The following is a 12,619-nucleotide window of genomic DNA, read 5'->3' on the forward strand; positions in this document are numbered from 1 at the left end:
GTAGATTTCTCATCAGGAACAATGGTAGGTGGGAGGCAGTGGAATAATATCTTTAAGTACCGGAAAGGAAAAAAGAATTGTCCTACTAGAATTTTTTGCCTGGTGAAAATATCTTTTTTTTTTTAAAGATTTATTTATTTGACAGAGAGAAATCACAAGTAGACAGAGAGGCAGCCAGAGAGAGAGAGAGAGGGAAGCAAGCTCCCTGCTGAGCAGAGAGCTTGATGCGGGACCCGATCCCAGGACCCCGAGATCATGACCTGAGCCGAAGGCAGCGGCTTAATCCACTGAGCCACCCAGGCACCCCTGAAAATATCTTTCAAAATTGAAGGAGAAATACTTTTTCACATGTACAGAAGGAGAATAAATTCATCACTGACAGACCTGAGCTAGAGAATGTGAAAAGAAGTTCTTTAAGCATAGAGGAAGTGATACCAGCTAGAAATATGGACCTAAACAAAGGAATAAAGAGTGCTAACAATGTTAACTACATTTTAACTAAACATAAAGACTTTTAAAGATTTAAATCTCTTTAAAAGATAATCTACTATTTAGAGCCAAAATAATAAGTATATATTGAGGATGATAAGATATATAGAAATTCAGTGCTTTGCAAACATAACAGAGTCTTGGAGAAGAGACTGTATGGTGGAGAAAGGATAATCTTTTCCATAATGATGCTGGGACAATTGTATATCCTTCTGCAAAAAAGCAACAACAAAAGAATACAACAACAATAACAAGAAGACCAAAACAACTTCAATCTGTACTTCATACCATATACAAAATGTAAAAGGAATCATCGCTCTAATTTTAAAACCAAAAACTATAGAACTTCTAGAAGTAAATATAAGAAAAATCTTCATGATTTGGGTTAGATAAAGATTTTAGTTACGACACCAAAAACTTGATCCATAAAAGAAGCCATTGATAATTTCAATTCCATCAAAATTAATTTGTGCTCTTTGAAAGTCGCTGAGAGAATTAAAGACAAACCCAACTGAGAGAAAGTAGTTTCCAATTATATATTTGTTTAGACACTTGTATTCAGAGTATATAAAAAACTCAAAATTCAACCATATGAAAACAATGCAATTTAAAAATGTGAAAAATATTTGAACAGTTTACCAGAGAAGATGTACAAATATCAAATTATCACATGAAAAATGCTCAACATCATGAGGCATTAAGAAATTCAAATTAAAACCGCAGTGAGCTACTACTACACATATATTCAAATGGCTAAAATTAAAAGGACTGACCGTACCAAGTGTTTATGTAGATGTAAGACAACCAGGGTTTTCCTACATTGCTGGCAGCTAATATAAAATATTACAACCACTTTGGAAAAAGTTTGACAGTCTTAAACAATAGTGTACCAGCCATTCCACTCCCAGGTATTTATCCAAAGGAATGAAAGCATATGTACATATAAAGATGTGTACATGAATATTTATACTAGCTTTATTTTAATAGCCCAATGCTGAAAAGAACCAAAATGTCCATGAATAGGTCAATGAGTAAATTGTGGGGTATCCAATCAATGGAACACTGCTCAGCAATAAAGAGAAGGACAACATAGTTGAGTTACCAAAAAATAGTACATGCTATATGATTCCAGTTTTATAAAATTCTAGAAAATGCAAATGAATATAAATGAATGATAGAATATAGGTCAGAGTTTGCCTGAGGCTTTAGGGCAGGGACTGGGAGTTGTGGGAAGGACAGATTTAAAATGGGCCACAGGAATATTTTGGAGGTGTTCATTATCTTGATTGTGGCGATGGTTACATTGTGTGTATACATGTCAAAACTGATCAAATTGTATACTTTAAATGTATGCCATTTCTTGTATATCAACTTTACCTTAATAAAACTGCTTTTAAAAGGATCTAACCCAATCCTTGATTTCCAATGAGACCAGAGTGGTTAAGAGGCACAGATTATAGATAGATCTCTGTTCATTCATAATAAGCACATCTTGCTTCTCTGCATGCATATCTGTTTGATGATACATTGTAGAAATTTTTTGAGACAGAGATTAGGTTCTTTGGTGTGTGTTGTAGCTGAAGTCCTAGCAAGATTCTTGGACTGAGGTGGATGCTTAACAACTCTTTATTGCCTGAGAAACTTTTAAATTCCTTTTTTTTTTTTTTTTAAAGATTTTATTTATTTACTTGACAGAGATCACAAGTAGGCAGAGGGGCGGGCAGAGAGAGAGAGAGGAAGAAGCAGGCTCCCTGCCAAGCAGAGAGCCCAATGCGGGACTCGATTCCAGGACCCCGAGATCATAACCTGAGCTGAAGGCAGTGGCTTAACCCACTGAGCCACCCAGGCACCCGAAACTTTTAAATTCTTAAGAAATACATTGAAAAAGTCTCTTCCTTGAATTTCTGCATTAGAAGTCACAAGGGGATGGAGGAGTTATGTTTACTGGGCTTCTATGCAAGGTACCTAACAAGGTATGTACCATCACCCCCATTTTTCCAAATGAAGAAATTGAAGTGTAGATGGGTCTAATAACTTGGCTGAGATTACACAGTTAGCAAACAGGAGAGCTGAAATTAGAATTCAGAACTGTCTCAATGACAAAACCTAATTATGGGTCAGGATCCATTTTTTCCCTAGCAACTGTCTGTAGAAGAGAAGAATATGGATTCTTCCTGGCAGTAGTCACCCGGTCTATGCAACCAACACAGTGAGCCCCTAATGAGATTATTATTCCCCTGAAGTTCCCTAACACAGTTAGAAATTGCAGGCCCTTATAAATGCGTACTTCTTTGCCCTGATATTCACTATCAGCTGGTGAGTCCTGGAATTTCTAAAAGTAATCACCTTGAAACAAGTCATAGTGTGAATTTCCCTTTAAAATTCCCATGTTCAAGCATATTTTTTCATCTCTCCAGTTAGAAGGTATGGAACAGGGCTGGTAGCCAAAAATGAGCTAAGGTTTAGACGGCCCATTGAGCAGATGAACTTTTGTCTTTTTTTGCTTCATTACAGATTAAGCATTTCTCTGTTTTCCAGTGCTTTCTGTGGCTCTGCTGAGAAAGAGAAATCTTAGAACAGTCTGGTGGTTTGTCCCTTTCAAATCTTCTTTGAAGAAGGTGGATGGGAAAATTGCAAACAGTTGGTAGATGCCAAGAGGTCAGTCCTCTTAAAGAAGGCTCCAAAGCCCAGTCCTTATTATTTCGTTTAGAGAGTGCTATGGGAGAAAGTTCATCACAAGATGTTGTTTCTCACAGTTATTTTCATTTCACTCACTACAGCAGGCCCATTGCTTGCTTTCCTGGAGAAAACAACCAGATAGTATCAGTAATTCATCCTCTCAGTTTTTTCAAAGCCAAGTGGAGGGCACAGTGAACTTTGCAACACTTACTGAATCTATATGAAAGAGAGTTTTGGATTTTTGAGGACTACACTTCCCCAGGATGCTATGGAATTCTGTAGCTTCCTTGAGACTGATCTTTCCAAACATATCTAGTCCCTGGGATGTCCTGTTGAGATTCCTGTGTGGCCTCATGCTCAACTAACCAGTTTCATTTCCTTCTAGACCCCTAGGCAGAACCCAGCTCTGTCTCTTCACAGGCTTCAGTACATAGCAAACTTGTTCTTATTTCTGGACCTTAGGTGGTGATGCTCATTTCCAGATGCACCACCTACAGTGCACTTTGTTCCATTATCTTTGATTGTTTTGCTCTAACTTGTTGTGCATCAATTTTGGTATCAGGTGGATCTTGTTCTAAATCATAGCGTGGCCATTTACCAGCTCTGTGTTATCAGGCAGGCCACGTAATGTCTCTGATTCACAGCTTCGATTGGGTCAAAGAAAGTTGAGAGTACCAACTTCACAGGGCTAATCTGAAGACTAATGACAGTTTTCTGCAAGGTGAGGGGAAATGTTGGCAAAAACCCAGTACAGTGAAGTATAGAGTCAAGCTCATCCCTTTCCCCTTTCCCCTTTTCTGGGCTCTTTCTTGGGATCAAGGCTTATAATTAACAGTGCTGAGCACACAGCTGGTGCTCTGTGAACACTTTATAGTAGAGGGAATGTATTTATTTTTGGAAGAAGGAAGGACAAGTAGGGATTCTCTGTCTCTCATGATATTTTTCAGTCTTTTTCACAATGCAATTTTGGTTAGTTTTGCCTGCTTGATAACAACATTATAAAGGCTGTTTAGATCAGGTATAATGGTCAAATGTTTTATTTAACTTTGCGATTCCATGGGTTGGAACACAGATTTCCAGGTTCTTTCTTGGGATTAATGCCAAAAAGACCTGACTTTTCCAAACTTCAGATAAGAGATCAAGAATGAGACATTGCTTTGAAAGGCTCTTCATGGGGAGGGGCAGGTGCCAGAAAATTCACTCAAAGAGTTTTTCCTTTTCTTGGGTTTGTTTTCCATTGAAATAGAGAACTGGGATGGAGATTAGCAGAGCTAAAATTTTAATTAGGAAGATAATTCTGCTAAAAATGTAATAAAGAGTTAAAAACTAGTACATTTCTACACACATAAAATGGATTTTGATTCTCTGTTTGGATTTTCCTATGTGAACTGTACTGTGTGGGCATCTGAGAGAAGAATATTATTTAATGCTTTTCAGGGGATGAAAAGTTTTGTACCTAGATTATCTTGTGTGACATCATTTGTTATTTTTATTTCAAACTAGTTATTCTGAAGCATTATAGGATTATTAAAAGTTATTTAAAGTACTTAACACCCCATAATTTTTTAGAGTCAACAAAGTGCTTTACAGGTTTCATCTCATTTACTCCTCACAACAAACCTATAGTTTAGGTCCTTATAATCCTTATTTTACAAATGAGGTTTGAAGCTCAGAAACTAGGTAATTTACATAAAGCATGTTAGTGACAGAGTCAGACTTAAAAACAAGGTCTTGTAGTGCTGAGTCCTAGGCTTCTAATAAGAGATTTAGTGAACAGGTTTTCCTCACATGTGAGTTACTGTTTTGCGTGCATAACATAAACCAATGGAGGCTGAAAGAAATGGTGAAAAGTTTAATGACACTAAACATCTGTAAATGCAATGTATTAAGAATAATGAGAACAGAAAATCCATAGTTCTATAGGTTTTCAATCTGTTGTGCATCAAATCATATTTCCCAGTGAACCATCTGTTTCCAAATTTCAAGCTCCCCTCCACTTAATAAGCCTCTTCATCAGTTAACCAAAAGGTACATGCATTGGAATCAACTAAACACATACACAAATAGATGGAAATGTGCATATGGTTTTGTTTTAAGATATTAATACCTTCTCCTTGGGGTGAATTTTGATGGAAAAAAATTCAATCAAATTAACATTGTTATTCATGAATATACCAGAGGGTTAGTGCCTTATCCAACGTCACTCAAAATTCAAGGATATCTGAATAAAGACTTTGATGTTTTCTCTCTATCCTCTACTGTATCTCTTTAACATTTTCTTGTCTTCTTTCCAGGCAGGCAGAGGTTTAGCCAGAGTGACTAAGAGAGTGTGATTAGTTCTGACTTGAGGAGCTGTCAGTTTTGTTAGAATATCCAAGAAGTGTTGGGATTGGAAGGTCAAGGCTGTAAATTCAAATCTGTAAGACTTGAAGATGGTGGCTATAACAATGTGAATAATTCTCTTTCCAACTGATAGAAAGTCATTTTGGGTTGGTGCAAGGAGTCTGGGACAGAGCTGTGGATAATGCCCACTATGTTACTTCTCTTTATAGCTGTCCAGGGTGAGCTGGGGACAGCCCAAGTCTGCACAAAGAAGACAAAAACAACAGTGACAGCAACCCTATCAGTATTGTAGTATAACATTTAGAAGATGATCAAGTTAGAATTTGATTCAAGGGAATCATGGCTTTAGGGAAGGGTTCATAAATCCCCATCCCAGATTGTAGTAGTAGTATACCCCACAATTGTATAAAGAATCATGGATTGTTTTTTATAGAAATACACTGCCTTATATACTTGCCTAGAAATGACAGTCATATGTATCTTTTCTGCCCAACCACACAATTTTGTGAAACCTCTTGGATATTTCTACCCCTTAGGTTGTCATGTCACTACAAGAGAGGCTCTGAATGTAGATGTAAATCTGGAGGTTTTATTGTGTACTCTTCTACCAGACTCTTTAAGAAAATATGATCAGTAGAAGAACCTACTATTAGACAATTTCCTTGGAATGATTCTTAATTTTTCCCATCTTGTTTGCTAAAAATTAGTTTTTATTCATAAGCAGCAATTTATCATAATCCTATGATAAGTTAAAGACCTTCATCCAAACACAGAGATATTTATGTCTTTTGTACAAGGCATATGGAATCTTAGCAAAATTTGTTGAAAAGTATAAAAATAACCCACCTGCCTGTTCTCTTTAACTCACATGCTAGTTGATCTTCCAAAAAAAAAAGGGAACTTGAATAGGTGTAAACAACTCCATACAGAGACCTCACTGTTCTGCATCTTGTACCAAATGGAGATGAGTCAGATTTTCCTGAAAATCAGCCATTCAGCAATCTTTTGGATGTGTGTCTTAGAGAATGTTTTCAGAGGGAACAATAATATTACCATCACATCTTTGTGCACAGAAGGATGGAAAGTAGTCACTCAAGAAAAGCCTTACTTTTAAGTGAAAGAGTGAACATTGAAGAAGGTAAAGAAAAAAATATTGCCAAAGTGCCATTCTGGAAGCATATTTCTCCAGTTTCTTAAATTACACTAAAATGTGAGTTGTGTGAAGGTAGGGTTTGCTTTTATTCATTTCTTTATCCTTAGCACCTGGCAAAGTATTTGGCACATACTAAGTGCTTAATAAATATACTATTATAATACCTATATAGTATAGGCTATAAATAATATTTGTGCTGTAATAATATGTATTGTACATTATCATAATATTATGGTACTTAAGTGAACATATAGCTTATATGGAAATAAAATAGATATTCTAATTTGGTACTATACAGTGCTAATTTGGTATTATACACTTTTTACTGAACTCCTCCTATTCAAGACTTAGTTCAAGCATCTTCACTCCACATAAACTTTCCCGAGGGCTCCTTATAGCTGCGACATGGGCTGGTTTATTTTTTATTATATATCATATATTATGAAATTATTAAATTATTATTATTAAGTTAATATTTTCACGTCACTGGTATTGACTGTTTCAACCACTAATTAGTTTCTAGTCCCCATGTGACCTTTGTGTGTCAAGGTGGGGATAGGACTCTGAAGGTGGGAAAATGGAATTTCTAGGAAGTCAACCAATCTGGAATGTGAACAAATAGGTACAGGTACCAAAACACCCTTTCACTGTATGCACAAATACATATGCACACACCATAGATAGCCTATGATTTGACGCTAAATCCTACTAGTTTGTTATTTAAACCTCTATTTTAAACTCTAGTTTTGATCATGAATTCTAGCTTGTCAATTCATTAACTGACCTAGTGAACCTTTGGTGTCTTTAGCTACTGCACTTCCTTCTACTAGTCAAACATATTAGCTCACTGGTAGCTTTTCCTAGAGCTCTTAAGAAGGATTATTTTATCTACATTTAAATTTATATTTTTGGGTGCCTGGGTGGCTCAGTGGGTTAAGCCGCTGCCTTCTGCTCAGGTCATGATCTCAGGGTCCTGGGATCGAGTCCCATATCGTGCTCTCTGCTCAGCAGGGAGCCTGCTTCCCTCTCTCTCTCTCTCTGCCTGCCTCTCTACCTGCTTGTGATCTCTCTCTATCAAATAAATAAATAAAATCTTTAAAAAAATTTATATTTTCATTTAAAGGTAAAAAGCACTGATTGATTGATTTGCACTCTAATACTGATTGCAGGGCCTTGGATCATGAGATATAAACTTACATGTCCTTCATGGTGGAAGGGTATGCATCTGTCTGATGCTATACCAGGTCCCATGGTTGTAAGGCTCTGCCCCCTGGAAGGCTCACAGATGAGGAAGAGGGACAACCACATAATAACAATGCAGTACAGTAAAATCTCTGAGAGAGAGACCTGCCCAAAGGGATCAATGATTGTCACAGCTATAAGGAGCCCTTGGGAAAGTTTATGTGGAGTGAAGATGCTTGAACTAAGTCTTGAATAGGAGGAGTTCAGTAAAAAGTGTGTGCCTCCTGGGGGAATGGGGTTGGAGGTGGAAGGAGTACTGTACATTGGGTACCTCAAGGATGTTAGTTTGGAAGATTCAGGTTTTCCTTACTGCATTATTAGAGTTAAAATTATTGCTGCTGGATTATAAAGAATCTTGAAAATATCTGAGCAGACTCTAAACCCTAGCCACTCAAAGTGCAGTCTGGTGGTCAGCACCACCCATGGGCAGTTTAGAAATGCAGACTCTCACTCAGGCTCACCCCAGACCTACAGAACCAGAATCTGCATTTTAACAACATCCCCAGGTAATTCACATGGATCTGAAAGTACAGAGCTGTTCTTTCTGGAAGATATATTTTCTATTGGAGGAGACTTAGGGCACTTGTTAAAACTGAAGTTGATTCTTGAATGATGCAGTAAACGAGTGTGAGTTTCATTTGACCACAGCATGGAGATCTATAGAAGATCTATCTTAAGCCTGTGCCTATTTAACTTTGGGGATGAAATTATTCAGTTAGAAATTGATTGGGATATATACTTTAGCAGTTGTGACTGGGCTAACTGTAAGGCTCAGGTTTTCCCTTAATTGGGTGGATGATCTTAGGCAAGCTCTTCAAACTCACTGAATATCATTATTTAGTCATTTATAGGCACCTCCTCTGTATGGCTTACCATATATAATGCTTACCATATATAATCCCATCTCCTTATTTACTATGTGCGGGACCACAGTACATGCCACAGAGTGTCTCATTAAGATCCAAAGAAATAATGGACAACCCAGTGCTTTATAAGTGAAAACTAGAGTAGGTTATGATTTAAATATCTGCATAGAAAAATACATATTTGTAGAGTATCTACTGTGATCTAAGACCTATGATAAATTTACCTAAGTTCAAACATAACTGTTGTAATTAAAATAAAGAAAAACAGATATATTTTGTGCTTATTTAAGGAGAGTGGTGTCAAGATGAAATTAAAATAAGCACTTAGCAATATATGCACCCCTGTGTTTATTGCAGCACTATTCATAATAGCCAAGATATGGAAACAGTGTTAAATGTCTGTTGATGAATGAATGGAAAAAGGAGATGTGGGGTGTGTGTGTGTGTGTGTGTGTTTATGAGAATATTACTCACAGCCATAGAAAAGAATGAAATCTTGCCATTTGTGACAACATGGATAGACCTAGAGGATATTATACTAAATGAAATAAGTAAAACAGAGAAAAACAAATTTGCATATTTGTGGAATCTAAAAAACAAAACTAACCAAAAAAATGTAGAAGCAGACCCACCCAAAAATACAGAGAACAAACTAATGGTTGCCAGAGGGGAGAGGTTGTAGGGGATGGGTGAAAAAGAGTAAGAAGAGTTGGAGATATAAGCTCTCAGTTAGGGAATGAGTAAGTCACAGGAATAAAAGGCATAGCACAGGGAATATAGTCAAAGGTGTCGTAATAGCATTGTAAGGTGATAGATGGTAGGTATACTTGTGGTGAGTGTAGCCTAAGGTAAGACTTGTCAAATCACTAAGTTGTACACCTGAAACAAATGTAACATTGTGTGTCAACCATACTTCAATTGAACAAAATAAAATAAAAACAAAAGCCACCAAGCAACTTAGCAGCACATGAATAATAGAAAACTTGTGACACTGGCCTTGTTTCTTGGTCCACTCCAGTAATCTTTCTGCTTTCCACTTTCCCAGGCATGCGACAAGGCAATGACCATGGCACTCAGTACCGCTCAGCCATCTATCCAACCTCTACTGAGCACATGGATGTAGCCCTGAGGTCCAAAGAAGACTACCAGAAGGTAGGGTCCTCTCTTGCTCCTGGACTCCCTCTGGTGGCCCCTATCAGTCAGACCCCACCTGTAGAAGGAGAATCTGGTTGTTTTCAGCTGGCACTGTGTCCGTTCATACAGTTTTGGAAATATCTGTCAGCTTCTGCTCCATAAATACGCTAAATGAAATTTTAGGAGTAGGCCTTTGTGTATTTCTCGTGAAAGTCATCTCATCCACATGGATGTGTATCTTGACATGGAGTCATCTACTTCTCCCTACCTCTCTTTCACTAAATCTCACTTTTTTCTTCCTTCTTTGCATAGTACTTTGTTCAGGCTGCCATAACAAAGTACCATAGACTGTCAGCTTAAACAACAGAAGTGCATTGTCTCATGTTTCTGGAGGCTAGAATTTCAAAATCAAGGTCCTGGCTCTTCTTGACTCATGGTTCCTTTTGAGGCTTGCCACAGAAAGTTCTAGCCCAGGCCCCTCTCTTTGGCTTGTAGATAGCTATCTTCTCACTGTATCTTTTTTACATCCTCTTCCCTCTATCTTGTCAGTTTTTGTGTCCAAACTTCTCCTTGTTATGACAACTTCAGTCATAGTAGATTACAGTCCAACCTAATGACTGCGTTTTAACTTGATTACCTCTATAAAGATGCTATCTCCAAATAAGCTCACATTCTGAGATACTGGGGGGTTGGGATTCCAACCTACATTTTTTGGAGTACACGGTTCAACCCAGAATACTCACTGTCTCTTGCGAGTAACAGTGGATTGAATTATAATAAAAATACTTCTTAGAAATACAGATATAATAGCATGAAATAATTATTTTTACTATTAACTTGTATTATATTTAAAAGTCTTCAATAGAGCTTTGGTTCTTTTAAAAACAACTTGCATTGCTTTAAGTTTTAGAACTTTGTGATAATGTTTAAATTTAATTATTATTATATTTCCTGACTTAAATTTAAGCTTAACAACAGAGCCAGTAGTTACTATAATGCTGATCTATTTTGGATTTATGAAAAAAGTCTGACATTTAATAGTTCCCAGCAGTCTGTGGGTTCTCCACCTATCCTCCATGGTGGCAGAGATGGCAGTGAGGAGGAGACCAAGACAAGAGTGTTATTTACTGATAAAAAGTAGCAGGGCATGAAGTTCATGGGCTGTTCAACTCTAAAAAGCAAAGAGGACTAGGGGAAATGCTGATAGAGCACCATTTATTCTCAGCACACCCCCTCCCTTCAGGGCTGTGATGTCTACTTAGGTGCTTATAGTAAGCAGCCTCTGGGTTGGCTCTTAAGGTTTCTGCCCTTGTGTAAACCCCTCTCCTTGAGTATGCACTGGATTTAATGACTCACTCCCCATAAATGACAGCAGTGGTGGGATGTTACTTTGAGATGAGTTTATTAAAAGATTGTGGCTTCCATAGTAGGGCCCCCCCCTTCTTGCCTCTTGGATCACTTGCCCTAGAGGAAACCAATTGCCATGTTGTGAGGCAGCCCCCTGTGTAAAGGTTCATATGGCAACGGATGAAGGCCTCCAAGAACCACATGAGCAAGCTTGGAAGCCCCTCAGCCCTACTCAAGCTTTCAGATGAGTCTGGAACCCCAGCTCACAGTTTGACTACAACCCCATGAAAGGCCTCAAGCAAGAGGCGCCAAGCTAAGTGGTCCTACAGAAACCACAAGATAGCATTTATTGTTAAAGCTACAAAATGTTAGAGTAATGGGAGTATATTTATATTGCCATTCTCAAAAGCTTTTCACTGTAAAGACCCTTTCTCATATCTGTTCATCATGACTTTTCTTTTTTTTTTTAACTTTTAATTTTTTTTAAAGATTTATTTATTTATTTATTTGACAGAGAGAGAGAGAGAGAGAGATCACAAGTAGGCAGAGAGGCAGGCAGAGAGAGAGAGGAAGGGAAGCAGGCTCCCTGATGAGCAGAGAGCCCAATGCGGGACTTGATCTCAGGACCCCGAGATCATGACCTGAGCCGAAGGCAGCGGCTTAACCCACTGAGCCACCCAGGCGCCCCCATCATGACTTTTCATCACAACTTCATGAAGTTGATAATGATGGGATCACCTGGGCATATGTGGTGATGGTTAAGCACATAGCCTCCAGCACCAAATTGTCTCAATTCATGTCAGCTAAGTAACTTTTTATCAACTACCTGACACTTAGAAAGCTCTCTCATTTAACTCATGCAAACCTGTAAGGAGAAAGACCTCATTATTATCCCTGTATTTCAGATACCCAGTTTAGTTCATAGAGTAACTGGGGTTACAGAAAAAAAAGACCAGATTTAGGTCAATGAGTTAGACAGCTGATGCAGGACTCTGGGCAAGAAGTAATGGAAGCCTTAATTGTTAATGTTAAGACTGCATGGAATGAAGGGATATTTAGGAAGTAAAAGTAATAGAAATTGGAACTTACTGGAAGTGGAGAAAAAGGAGAGGGAATAATCCAGGGTGATTTGTATGTTTCTGGCTTGCAATGTTTTGTGTGATGGTATGGAGGAACCAAGGCAGATTTGTGGCAAAATGTAAGTTAAGTCTGGAAATGTCGGGTTTAAGGGACCTCTGACGTGGGCATCTGGATGATTGTTAGGAGGAGATGTGGGCTGTTTCTTCCTTGCAGGCAGGGTTGTTGTGACTGTTGACTCGGTTAATGCTTGTAAGGCACAGGGCCTAGCACATGGTGTTCCACAAAT

The 12,619-nt window shown here is 38.0% G+C and overlaps 1 protein-coding gene across 10 annotated transcripts in view; it reads left to right on the plus strand.

Moving 5' to 3' along the window:
- MSRA (methionine sulfoxide reductase A) overlaps positions 1–12,619 on the plus strand; it is a 425,594-nt gene that overhangs the window by 305,960 nt on the left and 107,015 nt on the right. For all 10 annotated transcript variants that reach the window (XM_082726896.1, XM_082726902.1, XM_082726900.1 and 7 more), the window contains one exon: positions 9,818–9,924. In XM_082726896.1, coding sequence (XP_082583022.1) covers positions 9,818–9,924 — 107 coding nt within the window. The remainder of the gene's footprint in view (positions 1–9,817; positions 9,925–12,619) is intronic.

The sequence above is a fragment of the Mustela nivalis genome (assembly GCF_964662115.1).
Source record: "Mustela nivalis genome assembly, chromosome: 4".
Taxonomy (NCBI): domain Eukaryota; kingdom Metazoa; phylum Chordata; class Mammalia; order Carnivora; family Mustelidae; genus Mustela; species Mustela nivalis.